We start from the raw sequence: 17,480 nt of genomic DNA, 5'->3' as shown, positions 1-17,480 counted from the left end.
GAGGGGCTCTACGAGGTACTTGCCCCGGGATCCAACATCCTCAAAGTGAGCCCAACTACGTCCACCGTAAAAAAACCGGGCACACACTCGTTACTGTGAGGAACAGTGACATTGCCAAATTTGGCACCAAACAAGAACGGCTCATCCCGTTGAAAATTTATGCCGATCAATGCGGGCCTCGCACCAGCGAAAAACTTATTGACGAACACATCCAAAGCCACATAAAGTGCTTTACTTGGTAGTTAAAGAACAATAAGAACATGAAACAACGCAGACGAGAGCCTGGTAGCGGAGCTTTTTCTTCGCGCTCAAAAATTGGACGCGCAATTTGAGGGGGTATTCCAAAAATGCCAAACTTTCCAGCGTTGCGAAATCATCACAACACTGACCAAGCCGACTCCCACAGCGAATTGGTACTACCACAACCTTCGGCCTCCACATCAGCCCTCTAACAGATTGCGCTCCAGCAGCCCATACAACGCAGAACAAAAAGTTCTTCAGAGAAAAATCGCCGTATATTTCGATAATTCCTCGTCGGACTCTACGATAGCAGCACCACAAAAAAAGACCACGCAGGGCAAGTGATATAGAGAACTATCAACCCCCATCTGTATCAGTGGTTGAAACGGTAAGGATACTGCGGACCAGCTACCAGAGGAGGATAACATTGCTCCAGTAATTGGAAAAGTACCGCCACCCGACCCACGAGTTCGGCCTCTGGTTGATCAGCAAACTCCAACACTTGATGAAGATGTTCAATCAATGACGGTATATGAGGCGGAAAATTAGGAGAGCAATGATTGAAATGTATTATTCAAAAATTGAAACTCATGAACTCATAATTTTCATATAATTATCATTATTAGTTATGATAACCAGTACATATATAGTTATTATTTGTTTAACCGGGGCCAAGTATTTATTTAAAAATATTGTTAATATTGTTATATACAAAGATAAAATTGTCCTATAAATTGTTCTTTTTCGCTTCAAGGGGTATGTCATACCTGAGTATGTATCTTCATCTTATTTATTCGGCGCAGTAAAATTTAATACCATGTACTTATTTAGTTCGTTTCTTGTCTTTCTACTTTGTTCAAACTTCCTGTCATGAGTTGCTTTTTTCATTTACCTTTATTTTCCGCCCCGTGATCAGACAAGTCTGATCATACGTTCATGCTTTGTTTATAAAAACTTCAGTTATACTCTCGCTTAATCAAGTCAAACTCAGTTGCTTCTCTGTCTTCTTGATCTCGCGCCGCAAGTTCAGCAATAAAACTAAGTTGCAATTTCGCACAGCGAAATCCAATTCGCAAAGTAATACGCTCGCGCACCGCCAAAGCATATAAAAATCTAATAGAGTACAACACTGGGGGTTTAAAGATTTTGAAAATTGCAAATTTGTACATTATCCTAAAAATTAAATTATCAATTATTTATTGTCTAGGGAACAACAAAATGCTATTATTGGACTACTGACCCAATAGGCATCAGCAGTAAAATATTAAGGGAAAGTTCTGTTTGTAGTACACCCAGATTAAGATCCTATTTGGAAGTGACCTCTGATCAGACCCAAGTCCAACGCTCACGTCGTGTTTGGAGGCCAAAACTACACGGTCTGGGATTTGGTTTGAGCGCACAATAGTATGATCAGAGGTGACTTCGGTCTTGCAACGGTCTGTCTAATCAGAGGCCATTTCCGTCTGGGATAGCCTAATCAGGGGTCAGTTTCGAGCGCACTGAAGTGTGATAAGAGGTCACTTCGGTCTGGGGATGGTCTGATCAGAGGTCACTTCGGGATGGTAATGGTCTAGCTATGTTAATGGATTCACGGATAATGCACATCTGTGAATTAACGATTATTCGACAATCGGTGCAAAAAAAATCTGCTCAAATATATGCAGAACTGATCTGTCTGACGCTATCATTATTACATCTCTGGATTTAACTTTAATTTTTTTAATCTTATTAGTGCCGTATTTTGAGACCTGCTGTGGATCCTTTCAGTGAAAATAACCGGGTGTATTTTTCAGACAACCGACGAGCGAAGTTGAGCTGAACAAAATCAAGGAGGAAAAGAAGAAACTGGAACTCATGCCCAAAACCGATATTGTAGCTCAATTTTATGGAAAAGTTTAAAAACATCAGAAGCGTTTAAGTAAATACTTTTGCAAATACAAATCACCACAATTATAAGGTTTTAAAAATATCAATTTTACATTAGGACTTTGTGATAAATAAAGTCTGATCAACAGTATTTGTTAATTTCAATTATAAAGCCGACCTCACTGGTGCATTGGGATTTATACCACACGAGATCATCAACAACTGGCAGGACGTATCCTAAAAAACGTAGCTTAGCAAGATATTGATGAGAAACCTTGAAGAAATCAGTTTTGTCAATAAATTCAAGATCTTTCATGTCTTGGCAAAAGAGATCAAGTTTCATTTCACTAGTGTGGGTGTGTGATGTTAAATCAATGGATCGAAAAGTCATTAACAGCTATTTGCCTATAATATATTTGTGGGAATGGTTGTAAAAGTAAGACCACATAAATTGCATGGAGTTGTCACGCAACCACACGACCTGAACACAGCGTCAAATCCAGAAATGTGCATTAAAGCAAGTATGGATATAATAAAAAAAAATCATATAACTCAAAAATTGTTTTGAAAGAAGAGCTCATCTGCCCATTCAGTGAAAAAAGATCAATCGCAGTAACAACAGAAGTGAATGACTTTCCGTTTTGTATACTATAGTATCTTTGCTCATTGGCCTTTACCTGCACGCAAATTTGAATTGTCAATAATTGAGGTCTGAATTGAAATCATTCTAGTCAACAAAAAAAAACAAAGCCAAAGGTATTTCAGAAAAACATGCGGTGCGCCATTACAATGCGGAAAAGTTTTTGAACTAAAAAATTCCGCATTTGGAACAAAACTGGAGCTGTTTTCAATGTTTCGCCAATAAAACCCAAAATTTTCCAAAATTTCCGAAATAGTTTACTTGACAAACAAATTCAAAGTATCAAAAAGATAAATTTTGGGTACATATCGCGTTATACCAAAAAACCTTAATGTACAACTGAAAACATTAGTTTATTAAATAGCTGCTTCGATACCGAATTATCGGTATGATTAACTGAATTCAGTCATAAGACTACAAAAAGAACAATAAAGGCTGGCAAAAATCGGGAATTCATTTAAATTTTAATAAAACAATTTGCTAGAGCCATAAAAACCATGAGTTTTGATAAACTAAACACAATTTTTATTTATTGGACCTTTTGGAACATAAATCAAGCTTCCCATCAATTGAATTTTTAAACGAAAACAGACTTGCCTGTAGTTGAGATGAAAAAATTGCATAAATATTTTTAAAAGGACACCCAGAATACATCTCAAACCCTTTTTCGTTGCAAATATAAACAATGAGATCAAAATTGGAGCTGATATAGTTGCCTGGCTATTAAAAAAATCAAATTGTCTCAAACATTGCGTAATAGTTTTTTCGGCAAATAAAAATCAATTAAAAATAAATTATCGGTGTAAAAATAAATTAAGTAAATTTAAAATAAATTTTTAAAAATGACTATCGGTTTAAATTAATGAAGACCGCGAAAATTTTGTTTCCGGAAAACCTTCTGATAAACCAAAGGTACAATAAGCAATTATCTGCAGAAACAAAGATTGTGTCAGCAGTTTTAATGTCCGCACTGCCGGTCAAAATGCACAAAAGTTGTCAAAATAGGTACATTTGATTTTATTTTTTAATGAAACTAAAAAAACGCGACTTTCCACAAATTTAGCTGGAAATATTCAAAGCAGGAAATATTTGGTTGGAAACACAGTTGGTAAAAACATTTCACCAAATCCTTTTTATCTTAAATGTAAAATCAATGTGAATGTCGTTAAAAATTTTAGCACATCTTTTGCAAAAATTGATCAAATTCACGCAAAAAATACGAAAAATGTTACAAAAACAACGGAAGTTAGCGCAACCACACGACCTGAACACAGCGTCAAATCCAGAAATTTGCATTAAAGCGAGTATGGATATAATAAAAAAAATCAGATAACTCAAAAATTGTTTTGAAAGGAGAGCTCATCTGCCCATTCAGTGAAAAAAAAGATCAATCGCAGCAACAACAGAAGTGAATGACTTTCCGTTTTGTATACTATAGTATCTTTGCTCATTGGCATTTACCTGCACGCAAATTTGAATTGTCAATAATTGAGGTCTGAATTGAAATCATTCTAGTCAACAAAAAAAACAAAGCCAAAGTATTTCAGAAAAACATGCGGTGCGCCATTACAATGCGGAAAAGTTTTTGAACTAAAAAATTCCGCATTTGGAACAAAACTGGAGCTGTTTTCAATGTTTCGCCAATAAAAACCAAAAATTTTCCAAAATTTCCGAAACAGTTTACTTGACAAACAAATTCAAAGTATCAAAAAGATAAATTTTGGGTACATATCGCGTTATATTACCAAAAAACCTTAATGTACAACTGAAAACATAAGTTTATTAAATAGCTGCTTTGATACCGAATTAGCGGTATGATTAACTGAATTCAGTCATAAGACTACAAAAAGAACAATAAAAGCTGGCAAAAATCCGGAATTCATTTAAATTTTAATAAAACAATTTGCTAGAGCCATAAAAACCATGAGTTTTGATAAACAAAACAATTTTTATTTAATGGAGCTTTTGGAACATTAATCAAGCTTCCCATCAATTGAATTTTTAAACGAAAATAGACTTCCCTGTGGTTGAGATGAAAAAAATTGCATAAATATTTTTAAAAGGACACCCAGAATACATCTCAAACTCTTTTTCGTTGCAAATATAAACAATGAGATCAAAATTGGAGCTGATATAGTTGCCTGGCTGTTAAAAAAATCAAATTTTCTCAAACATTGCGTAATAGTTTTTTCGGCAAATAAAAATCAATTAAAAATATATTATCGGTGTAAAAAAATGATTATCGGTTTAAATTAACGAAGAACGCAAAAATTTTGTTTCCGGAAAACCTTCTGATAAACCAAAGGTACAATAAGCAATTATCTGCAGAAACAAAGATTGTGTCAGCAGTTTCAATGTCCGCACTGCCGGTCAAAATGCACAAAAGTTGTCAAAATAGGTACATTTGATTTTATTTTTTAATGAAACTAAAAAAACGCGACTTTCCACAAATTTAGCTGGAAATATTCAAAGCAGGAAATATTTGGTTGGAAACACAGTTGGTAAAAACATTTCACCAAATCCTTTTTATCTTAAATGTAAAATCAATGTGAATGTCGTTAAAAATTTTAGCACATCTTTTGCAAAAATTGATCAAATTCACGCAAAAAATACGAAAAATGTTACAAAAACAACGGAAGTTAGCGCAACCACACGACCTGAACACAGCGTCAAATCCAGAAATTTGCATTAAAGCGAGTATGGATATAATAAAAAAAATCAGATAACTCAAAAATTGTTTTGAAAGGAGAGCTCATCTGCCCATTCAGTGAAAAAAAGATCAATCGCAGCAACAACAGAAGTGAATGACTTTCCGTTTTGTATACTATAGTATCTTTGCTCATTGGCATTTACCTGCACGCAAATTTGAATTGTCAATAATTGAGGTCTGAATTGAAATCATTCTAGTCAACAAAAAAAACAAAGCCAAAGTATTTCAGAAAAACATGCGGTGCGCCATTACAATGCGGAAAAGTTTTTGAACTAAAAAATTCCGCATTTGGAACAAAACTGGAGCTGTTTTCAATGTTTCGCCAATAAAAACCAAAAATTTTCCAAAATTTCCGAAACAGTTTACTTGACAAACAAATTCAAAGTATCAAAAAGATAAATTTTGGGTACATATCGCGTTATATTACCAAAAAACCTTAATGTACAACTGAAAACATAAGTTTATTAAATAGCTGCTTTGATACCGAATTAGCGGTATGATTAACTGAATTCAGTCACAAGACTACAAAAAGAACAATAAAGGCTGGCAAAAATCCGGAATTCATTTAAATTTTAATAAAACAATTTGCTAGAGCCATAAAAACCATGAGTTTTGATAAACAAAACAATTTTTATTTAATGGAGCTTTTGGAACATTAATCAAGCTTCCCATCAATTGAATTTTTAAACGAAAACAGACTTGCCTGTGGTTGAGATGAAAAAAATTGCATAAATATTTTTAAAAGGACACCCAGAATACATCTCAAACTCTTTTTCGTTGCAAATATAAACAATGAGATCAAAATTGGAGCTGATATAGTTGCCTGGCTGTTAAAAAAATCAAATTTTCTCAAACATTGCGTAATAGTTTTTTCGGCAAATAAAAATCAATTAAAAATATATTATCGGTGTAAAAAAATGATTATCGGTTTAAATTAATGAAGAACGCAAAAATTTTGTTTCCGGAAAACCTTCTGATAAACCAAAGGTACAATAAGCTATTATCTGCAAAAACAAATATTGTGTCAGCAGTTTTAATGTCTGCACTGCCGGTCAGAATGCACAAAAGTTGACAAAATAGGTAAATTTGATTTTATTTTTTATGGAAACTAAAAAAATGCCACTTTCCACAAATTTAGCTGGAAATATTCAAATCAGGAAATATTTGGTTGGAAACACAGTTGGTAAAAACATTTCACCAAATCCTTTTTATCTTAAATGTAAAATCAATGTGAATATCGTTAATAATTTTAGCACATCTTTTGCAAAAATTGATCAAATTCACGCAAAAAATACGCAAAATGTTACAAAAACAACGGAAGTTAGGGTAACGTTCACAAAACTTTAAACCTCCGTAACTCCTCGGAGAAAGCCGAAACCGAAAAAATCTTTTTTAATTGAAACTGTACGCTTGACAAGATTTGCATTGATAATGCTCAGCTCAACGGAACAAAAAAGCCAGTTGAGTATATAATTCCTCTCCCATTAATTTGGGTCGGAACAAAAAGTTATATCTACAATATTCAACACGTGTCAAATGCACATTTACGATAAGTTTGTGCGGAGATATTTCGATTGCCCGGATTTTATTAACAATTGGAAATAAAAGCGAGCTGTTGGCTTTGGTAGTAGCCAGCTGGGGCTTAGAGATGTTAGCATTAGGGGGAGTGACTGGAGTGTGTAGGTTTGTGGGGGGGGGGGGGGGGGGGGGGGGAGATCGTTGGCGCGGGAGAGGGGGGTGTCAAGTGGGAGAGGCAGGGTTGAGAAACCTAGATGAGAAGGTGTTCAAATCGAGATGTGGAGGGTGGAAAAAGGGGTGTTGGGGTAATGGGGCGGGGGAGGTGAATGAGGGGGGCCAAACTTTTAAGATTAAGAACCCGTCTTCACACCATAAAATTATATCCTTAAAAAAATTTTGGCGAATAACAAGCTTAGAGTATAGTAAGGCTTAGAGCTCTAAGAGAACTTAATGCCCTCGGAGCGCTATTTTTTACCCCGTTTTGGAAGACAAAAAGTCAAATCAGTTTGGCAAAACATTGGTCCAGCGAAAAATTGCATTAAAAAAGATCACAAATCTAATAAAATTGCTACAAACTTCGTTTAAGTAACTAAAAAAATCGATGATAACTGTTATGAGCAAAATGTTATCGTCAATAAGCTCCGAGCAAATACTAGCAAGTTTTGCAGTCTTTAATTGACTGCTTGTGCTCTACTCCTTTGTCCTTTCAAATCCTTAATTAATTTTCGTGAACAATGTTATGCTCTCGAAATTTTAGTGAACAGAACAAAACGAATGAAAAAATTCGAAACATGCTCATTTCGTTTAGATTGCAAAACCATAACTCACTCGGCAAAACTTCCTCTGTAATTTTGATTCACTTTTACATATTTACTTTTTCTTTGATTATGAACAATTTCTGGTTTCTCATTCAGTCTTGCTCACTACCTGCAGCCTTTTACGCAATTGCAACTTTTTCCAACTATTTCAAGCCATATTAGTAAATTAATGAGGAGGCTCGGTAGTGTGCGTTTTCTCACAATGTTCCCACCCCGTTCATTTGCACCCCGTGGGGCGGTGCACAAACGGAAAAGATCCTTTTAAACTTTCAAAAAATCAAATATTGTTCAATAATATTTGGTTTATGAACAAAAAAGATTGCTTCCAACTCGAATAACTTAAAGTAAATAATGCCACATCAGAGGACCAATTAGACCTGCCATTATTACGGGACATGACAAGAAAATCAAATAACAAGATTTATTTACATCCAAAACTATGTCTTTTTTGAAAAAAGCTTTTACAAAGTCAAAATTGCGTAAAATAAAACAACATACCCGGCAGATTGCCGGAAAATAGCCGCCATTGATTCCAATAAGCAAGATTGGGATTGAAAGAATAGAAGATATTGAAAAAAAAAGATTTTTGTACAAAAACATTTTTTAAGTCCGATTTATTTCGATGGATTATATTTATTTCGTATTTGAGCATACTTCTATTTCTTAGAGAGAGGCTACAGGGTTACTATCAATACCAATAAGCATTAGAGATGGTAACTAAGACTAATAGGAACGATGTTCAAATAGCGGGCATCTAAAATTGGGCTTTATGGGTTTATCCCGTTTCTACTTCTGACTTCAATTTTTTATACTGACTCTGTTCATTTTGAATTGCTTTGCTGAGCAACTGATGCTCAAAATCACTTTAAGCAGAATGAGAGAAGAGAGAAACTAGACTAGAGAAGTCAAAAAGATATCACGCAAAATGTTGAAAAAGCGGCAAAATGAGGTAAAGCGAAACATTTTTTTATTCGACGAAGTAAAAAAAAAAATAGGAGCGCTATAATAGCCGGCTGAGAAGATGAGGGCCGCTATTAATAAACTAATCAAATTAATTTTTATTTCACTAGAAACAAGTGATCAGTCCTTAAATTGAGAAAAAATCACTATGTCAAAAATAAATGTTGCATTTTGAATAATTATCCAGTTAAATTAGCAAAAAAAAAACCCTTACAACTAACCACTTTTTGGAGGTAACGAAGATAGTGTCAACAGTTTTTAGGTGTGTTAATCCGGCAACTTTAAAAGTTGACTAAAAAAGCTTATTTCGTGCCATTTTTGCTAAAAAATCTGAACTTTTAAAAACTTGTGCCAAAACTGCATAACAGAAATTGATGAGGCATTCGGTTCACCTTTATATTATTTTGTTCACAATTTCGAAAAACTAATTCAGAACAGCTAAGTGATAGAAACTTTCAATTACAATTTAATTTATCATTTAATAAAAAAATTACAATTCATACTTCGAGTTTTGGCTGACAAAACGCATAATAGAACACATTGCTGTCTTGAACGAAACTGATTGTCAACATCATCAATATACTGAGAATATTCTTCCAATTCGTTTGCATTCAATCAAGACGTTTCATGAACTGATTTCCCAGTAAACACTCACGGGGCACGGGAAACCGCAACTTCAGTCTTTATTTAAAATTTGTTCTCCAGTACCAACTCAGGAATAATTTCTGTGGTCTACAGCTTAATTTATTATCTCCAATTTTTGAGACAACACTAAAACTTGGGACAACTTTCCAGTAATATTTGAGAATACTCCCATTTTTGCTACTCAATACTGATCGGGCGTTGGCCCTGTAACATTACCAACACAATCCATCTCAATTTCATAAACATTCAAACTCTCTTGAGTGTGAAATCGTTGTGACAACGGCAAATTTACTTCGAAATTTGAGTAACTCGCGCTCTGGTCATCATAACTGGAACCTTCATTGCCATAAACAGCCTGTTGGTGAACATAACCAACTTGACCAGGGTTATAAATATTGCGATGATCATCATGACTTAATTCGATAAAGTTATTTGCTGCATTAGTTTCATTCATATAAACATTTTGATTGTTTGTCAAAAATGTAACATTTGGAATTGGGTAAATGGATGTTAGATCGGTTGTCATGGCGACAAGAGAGGGTTCCAAAATCCCACTTTCGGATTCTTGAACATCTGCAGTAACAATTGGAACTCTGATCCATAAGTTATGTTCCTCGAGGTCATTAGTAAATTGATAACTAGATCCCTGAATCGCGGCTCGCTCTATTTCTGATGAATCTGCGATTGGTGGTTGGCTGTTCGTAGCCACCGCATTCAATGATTCTGTCGACATTGAAGTAAGATTGTTACTAACTTGAACAGGGCAATAATTCGAATTCCGCGAATCATCGTACTGACTTGAGTTGACTATAGAAACCACATTTTGGCCTGAACTATTCGACGCTTCCTTAATTTCTATTGTCTTGGTTTGAAGAGAATTCGATGCTGTCAAATTTTCTCTATTGTTACTTTGCCCAGCGCTCATTTCAACAATTTGTGTTGGCTCACAGTTGTTCTCAGCGTCAGGAACTCTTGTCCCACCTTGTGCAACGGAAATTTCTTCTTTTTCTGGGAAGTCAGAAGCTGTTACACCAAACCGATATGCTTTGAGCTTTTCAGTTCGTTTCTTTCTGAGCTCAGCTTGCTAAAAGAGATTTGAAATTTTTATCAATTTTGCCAAATGTTCTCAATTCTAAACACTTGGACAAAATTTCAGATCGACTTCAAATCAATTTTTATTAACGAATGTAAAATTTTAATGCTCTCAGGATTTAGGTTTAATATTCAAAAAAAATAGTTAGCCTACTTTTCTTCAGTTCGCCTATTTTACTACCATTAATAAAAATCATAGTGCAATTCCGATTGTTTAAGAATCAAGATTGAAGTAGCTTGAGTTCTGTCCAAAGACGTTTGTATATATGTCGACAAAACAACGAATTAAATTTTGCCAGATGTAGTTTTTTATGACAAAAAAAAAAACGTTTCCCAGATTCTGGAGCATATGTGCACAAAGCAGAAAATTTTTCAAAAAAAATATTTATTAAAAAAATTTTTTTGTATGCTTTTTAACTCAGTCACTTCTTGCTCATTTTGATTGTGTTCCCTATACAGCAGCACTTAGATGGTCATAAACTTATTCAAACAACCGAATGAAGTGAAATCGTACTCTGTTGTTATTAAATGCCTATTAAGAACCTATAAAGTATCTTCGGCAAAAAAAATTAATTTTTAAAATAAATGTTGCGACTGGTCCCCGACAGCAAAAGAAAACTCTTACTAGTCCAGAAGCTATTAATTTGTTGAGAATTTGTTGAGAGGTGTTACTGATGTTAAACTCATCTCAAAATAAAATAAATTGTCTCTAAACCCAATGCTTGTAAAATTCGAACAAATTCAACATCAAACACAATGAAAAATTTTTATGCAACAGAAAATAATGCTGCTATAGCTCCCCCTCCCCCCCTCCATTGCAATGTTCAGACGAGTTGTAAGTAGTTAAATATGAACGTGGGAATATTTTGGGCCATGCAGAAAATCATGAGTGCCCTTATCACAATATTTATTTAATGACATGGTCAGTCTTGCGTCTAATTCACTATGCAGAGAAGCAAGACTGACCACGTAAAATATTTTGTTGAGGGAACCAAATATGGAATGTCGGCTTAGCAAAATTATGAGCTCGAATTAGGAGAGTTTCCTCCGCTTTCCCTGCTCTATGGATAATGATCAATTTTAGTTTACAATATTATATCCCGTATAACGGTATACTAATCAATTGTAATCGATAGTACCATGTCTCATGCATTACAAACCATTATCATTTTGTGCATGCGAGAAGAAAACACATCCGAAATAACCAAATCCAAAATGTTGGAGAAATATTTAACTCAAGAACATTCTAGAAACTCACCCGGTCTCGCCTGGCTTGCATTTGAGCAGGTAAGTGAACCTGTTCCATGTGGTACTGCCTTTTGTATGATGAGGTGAACTTTCTCGGACAGAATCTGCACTGGAGAGGAGCAGCACCTGAGTGCAATCGCATGTGAAGTGAGAGTGAACTCGGAGTTACAAATTGTCGTTTGCATAAATGACATCGGAACAGCTTTGTTGTTCTCAAGTGGCTTCTGAAACATCCTTTTCTCAACTTTCAAAATAGTTTTTAGGCAAGATACACAGCAGCCCCTGGTCTACCGCGAAATAACTTCTCAGCGCCAAAAAATAACGGCTTGAGTTGTTACGGAAAACTCGAAAACTAAGCATGATAAATATCGTCCGTCTCACCCTCCACTCAACTTTAAATGCCTCCTCTACAAAGGTATCTCGAAAGCTCTCGTCAATGCTTATCAAAAACTATTCGCGCAAATGTTCAAACATACCCGGCAGATTGCCGGAAAAAAAGCCAAGCCGGCATTGATTCCCATAACACCAATTTGGATTGAAGGAACAGAAAAACGATGATAAAAATTGACCGTTTCTTAAAAAAGTATTTTTTTCGAACTATTTTGATTGGATTTCGTAGCTATGCATACTCCCGTTTTTTAAAGAGAGGATGCAGGGGCCAGTTTCAAAGAGATGTTAACTAAGTCTTATGAACAAAGTTCAAGTAGCGGGCATCTAAAATTGGGCTTTATGGGTTTATCCAGTTTCTATTTTGCTTTCGTTTTCAGTCAAAAATCCCGTTTCTAAGCCAAAAAAATTTAATGCAAAATGTCGAACAAGGTTTGAACTAAGGTAAGGAAAATTTTGCTCGACGAAGTTAAAAAAACATAGCAGGACAAGTCCTCACAAAATTCCAAGAACTTTCAATGACAAAACATACCCGGCAGATTGCCGGAAAGTAGCCGCCGTTGATTCCCATAACAAAGATTGGGATTGAAAGAAAAGAAACTAAAGCAAAAAAATGATTTGTACACAAAGAATTCTAAAGTGCAAACTATTTTGATGTCAATTTCGAGCTGAACATACTCCTGTTTCGCAGTAAGACGACACAGGGGCTAGTATCAATACCAATAAGCATTAAAATTGGTAACTATGAACAGAGTTTGAGTAATGGGCATCTAAAAATGGGCTCATGGGTTTATCCCATTTCTATTTGATTTTATTTTTTGATACTGACTCTGTTCATTGTGAATTGCTTTGCTTAACAACTGCTGTCTAAAAACACTTTTAGCAGAATGAGAGAAGAGTGAAACTAGCATAGAGAACTCAAAAGATCTCGCAAAATGTTGAACAAGCTGTGAACTAAGGTAAAGCGAAAAAATTTTTATTCGACGAAGTAAAAAAGGAGCGCTATAATAGCCAGCTGAGGCGGCTAAAACAAGACCAATAATAGACTTTGAACGGATTGCGAGAACCATTTAGAAAAAAAAGTCGGACCAAAATATCTGATGTGAGCAAAAACCACACGCGGAAAGCGAATTCTTTTCTCACTCTACTTTTCATGCCGCAAAACAATTTGCTTTTTCGCTCCACTTCCTGCTTCGGCGTAACCAAAATCATCACTCCACTTTGACTTCAAAAATCATGAAAATATGTGAACAGATCATAAACATAGCTGGCAGATTGCCAAAAAATAGCCACAACAGTTTCGTAGATCTGCAGTTTTAAAAATATATTATAAAAGAAACAGACCAAATGCTGATTTTTTTAAATGCTGAGATGTTCTATTTTGATTTTAAAAAGTGTTTAACTTATTGGTGCTTCTATTAACTGCCCTCAAATAGCCTTCACTCAGATTAACAAACACACTCACTTGACCTCATCTCTTTAAATTAAGGTAAAGAAAAGTCAATTTCAGAGCGAGGAAGTCCTTTTTGAGAGTGAGGTAAGTCACCTGTGACCAAAAATTGAATCACGCGAATGAACACCAAAACCCTCTCCACTAAGAGTGAAAAACACACAAAAATCTTCGATCACTCAAAAATGAAGAACTGAAGCGTGAAAAAGACACTCAAGAAGTCACAGGTGTCAAAGATGTTCTAGAACACATGCGCAAAAAAACGGTTAATGGGAAAATTTTGCCAAAAAAGACCAACACGTTTACAATAATTAGCTCAAACTTCGTTCGAGAGCAATGTAATGTGTATCTAAACTAACTGAAACGGTTGTAGATGAAAGAGTGAAACAAATTATTATTATAACTTACGTTAAATGGTAAGTATAGGAGCTCTTGGTCTTGTAAGCTTTGCTGCACATAGTACATTGGAATGGTCTTTCGCCAGTGTGACTGCGCTGATGCTGTTTCAAAACTCCTCGAGATGAAAACGCTTTCGGACAATCTTCGCATTGGAACACCTACAGCACAACATCAAGAACATGACAAGCCGCACGTGTAAGTACTGAGACAGTTGCTGATAAAATTTCAGCTTTTTTCGTATACACGTAACCTTGCTTAAAAATACGCACTTTGCAAGATTTAAAATCCAGAATTTCGGGTTTAAAATCGGGTAATAAGTACAGGATAATCTAGCGCTGCGGCGATCCGGCACTTTAAAATTTCACGTGAATGTGCCAAATACAATTTCAAACATACCTGATCCTGTGTCATTCTCAACTGTTTATTGTAGCTCCTCGCTACCGATGATCCGTCAATTCTGACTTCTTTATCGATTTCATCGATTGACTTCAGCAAAATCTTCTCAGAAACTGTCACATTTAATTGCTCCTCCATTCTGGTCTGGGCCATTTTCAGCTTAATGTCCGCAGCATCCTGTTCGCTTATTCTGATGAAATCTGGGTCTTTGAACCTGGGTGGGGGACCTTCGGCGCTTAGACTGCCACTTAAACATTGAGGTTTGATCACATGATACGCCGTAAAATGATGTTTCAATCTGGCGTAAGTTGAAAACGTCAAATGGCAAACTGTGCATTTTGTTTTAAAGTTACGAATACTGGTTCTAACTTGCTCAGCACTTGTAATATCTTTCCGCACAAATTTACTCGATTTCGGATTCTCTAAGTCTGTTGTCCAAGTTTTGTCTTTTCTCAGCTCGGAGCCGGTTTCATCGTTTTCGAGTCTAGATCCAGTCGCTCTATTTTGGTCATGTTCTTCACCAGTTACCTTTTTCACTGATAAATCAACAATGTCTGAGGACCCATGCATAGATACGCGGTGTGCTTTGAGCTGTATTCCAGTCGCGTATTTTTTGTCACAACTTGGACATGCCATTGATCCGTTTTCTGATCGTTTGTCTCTGAATTCATTTTTATTCACCTTCAGAATTGCAGCACTTTGTCCATTATTTTCGTCAGGAACAGTTCTTATAACATTTAGATCAGGATTTTCGAATTCTTCTTGACGTTCTTCATTCAAGGTTGCTTCGTCTGGAACTTCCAATCGCTGAGTTTTTATAGGCGAAAATAACGCTGCATCCAAGTTTGCATTTGGGTCTCTTGTTCTGTTCGGAAATTCAGGATTGAACACATTAACATCAAAGCCTTCACTATCATTTCTAATTTGAGAACTGGCATCCACATCGCCGAGCGTTTGATGCATATTTTCACCTTTTTCTTGCCCAATGGTCGTATCACTTTTATCATTACAGTCTTCTGACGCTATTTCTTTTGCTTCAAAAAATAAATTAGGCTTTGTGGGATCCTTATTCTTCTTGGTAACAATAACAGTTCGCTTCCTCAAAATATTAGGAGTTCTCGTATAATTCCTAGTTTTAACCGGCCGCTGTCTATTTATATTCTGTTCCGAGTTACTAAATATGTAATCATGATCAATGCGAGAAACAAAACTGTTCTCTTCATTAACTTGTGGCCTCGAAAAATCCTCTGATGAAGCAAAATTACTCGGGTTAACAGCAAATATTTCCTGGGAAGCGGCGCTTTTCCCCAACATAGTATCATTTAACGTTACGGCGAAGTTCGAATTTTTAGCATTTATACCATCATTTGATATAGATGATTCTGTACTATGTCCAGGGTTAATATGTTCCTGGCTTGCGTTCGATTTATGAGATTGAAAGTTCGATTTCGACGCTATCGAAATTGTTGAAGTTTCTGTTGTTTTGGAATGTTGTGGCAATTCGAGAATGGAATATTCTGGACGACTGCTTTGATGTTGTTCAAGCCATTTCCCGGCATCTAATAGGGTGACCTCGCTTCCATATTGCTTCGAATCTGGCTTGGGAATAATTTTCAGAGACGAGTGCGCATCGCCAACAGCTATGGCATCTGTCACCGGTTCTGGAATGTTTAAATTCTCATTCAAATTCTTCCTCAAACCAGATTGGTCAATTTGATCCAGTTTCAACAATTTTTTCGCGTGAGTTTTGATATGCTCTTTGCATAACGACACTAGTTTGAAACTTTTACCGCAATACGGACATAAAAATGGCTTAGTAGTGCTATGGGCCATAGCTTTGTGCCATTTCAAATTAGCCTTCACCGAGTAAACTTTCGGACATTCATCACATTTAAATTTTTTGTCATGTCTGAAATGCTTTAAAATGTGATATTTCAAAGTGACGTTTGTTTTGAATTTATCGTGACAAAGCGTGCATTTAAACTGTTTCTCACTCGGCAAATCGTGAGACTCGACATGTTTTCTGCGATCGGAATTTTTTGCGAATCGTTTTCCGCATTTCGTGCATTTGAATTTAAATCGCTCGTTGTTTTTGACTAGTCTGGTTAGCTCATGGTCTTTTCTAGAAGATAGTGTTTTAAACACACCCGCGCTCGTTACCAATAGCGGGTCTTTCAAAACAATATTGTTCAGAGATTCATTTACCCCAGCTCTTACATTATTATGAGAAATTTCTTTCTGACATTTGGTTTGTGTTTTTGTCTCCAAAGTCGTAAGCGTTGTTTTTTCGTGAGTTCTTTTATGAGCTTCCAGCTGACTTTTTGTCACAAAATTTTTATCACAGAAATTGCACATAAACGGCTTTAAAGTTGAGTGCATATTTTTAACATGAGCTCTCAAAGTTTGACTAGTGGCAAAGACTTTGTTGCAAAATGCGCAGAAAGTGAGTTGTTTTGACACTTCTGAAGAATCATGTCGAAGAAGGTGTTGATCACGAACGTGTCTGGATGCGAAGTTTTTCCCACAATCAGGGCACTGGAATGGTTTTTCGTTCGTGTGCTTGCGAATATGACGAACTAAACAACAAACAGTGCTTGTGAAGAATGTTAATGGATTCATAATGATAAATTCTCCGTTTGCAATCAAGGCATATACGCAGCATTTAGGTTATATCAACAGCAGTAAGTTATCAAAATATAACCAGAAGTGGTAGAGGTCACAGAAAAATTCCTGTTTGACATTGTGAAGCGTGATCAAATAGTGAAGAAAAACTGATACACGGAAATTAGAATATAGCCGACACATTACAGGAATATAGCCACCGTTGGCCCCACTGACCCATGTTGTGAAACGAGTAAAGAAAAAAAAATGTCAATCTAAGTTTCTCTAAGAGACAAAGTCTTATATCTTGTCCGAAATTTCATTAGGTTAAATTAATATGCTGAGCCGAGTCTCCAATTCGGAGGACAACAAGATCAATTATATTTAAAATAAGGTCAATTCGCATTTACTCTGATAAATTTTGACAACGTAATGCAATAAGTCATCAGAACCGGGCTTTATCAGTTTATCCCAATAGTCATCATCATATTCGATGTATTTATATATCAA

General features: G+C 35.7%; 2 protein-coding genes across 3 annotated transcripts in view; one reads left to right on the top strand and one right to left on the bottom strand.

The window, feature by feature from the left end:
* The window catches only part of LOC142350361 (uncharacterized), a 187,519-nt gene extending 185,310 nt beyond the window's left edge, over positions 1 to 2,209 (top strand). Inside the window, exon 9 of the mRNA XM_075402201.1 lies at positions 2,034 to 2,209. Coding sequence (XP_075258316.1) covers positions 2,034 to 2,139 — 106 coding nt within the window. The 3' untranslated portion in view covers positions 2,140 to 2,209. The remainder of the gene's footprint in view (positions 1 to 2,033) is intronic.
* A 6,982-nt stretch (positions 2,210 to 9,191) lies between these two features.
* The window catches only part of LOC142350303 (uncharacterized), a 63,136-nt gene continuing 54,847 nt past the window's right edge, over positions 9,192 to 17,480 (bottom strand). For both annotated transcript variants that reach the window (XM_075402113.1, XM_075402114.1), the window contains exons 13-16: positions 14,370 to 16,945; positions 13,983 to 14,131; positions 11,748 to 11,961; positions 9,192 to 10,481 (exon numbers count right to left, since the gene is read on the bottom strand). In XM_075402113.1, the coding sequence (XP_075258228.1) occupies positions 9,579 to 10,481; positions 11,748 to 11,961; positions 13,983 to 14,131; positions 14,370 to 16,945 (3,842 nt within the window). In that variant the 3' untranslated portion in view covers positions 9,192 to 9,578. The remainder of the gene's footprint in view (positions 10,482 to 11,747; positions 11,962 to 13,982; positions 14,132 to 14,369; positions 16,946 to 17,480) is intronic.

Source organism: Convolutriloba macropyga, chromosome 12, assembly GCF_964194025.1.
Source record: "Convolutriloba macropyga chromosome 12, txConMacr16.3, whole genome shotgun sequence".
In the NCBI taxonomy this organism is placed as follows: domain Eukaryota; kingdom Metazoa; phylum Xenacoelomorpha; order Acoela; family Convolutidae; genus Convolutriloba; species Convolutriloba macropyga.
Note: the sequence above shows the minus strand (reverse complement) of the source record. Positions and strands in the feature narration are given on the sequence as shown.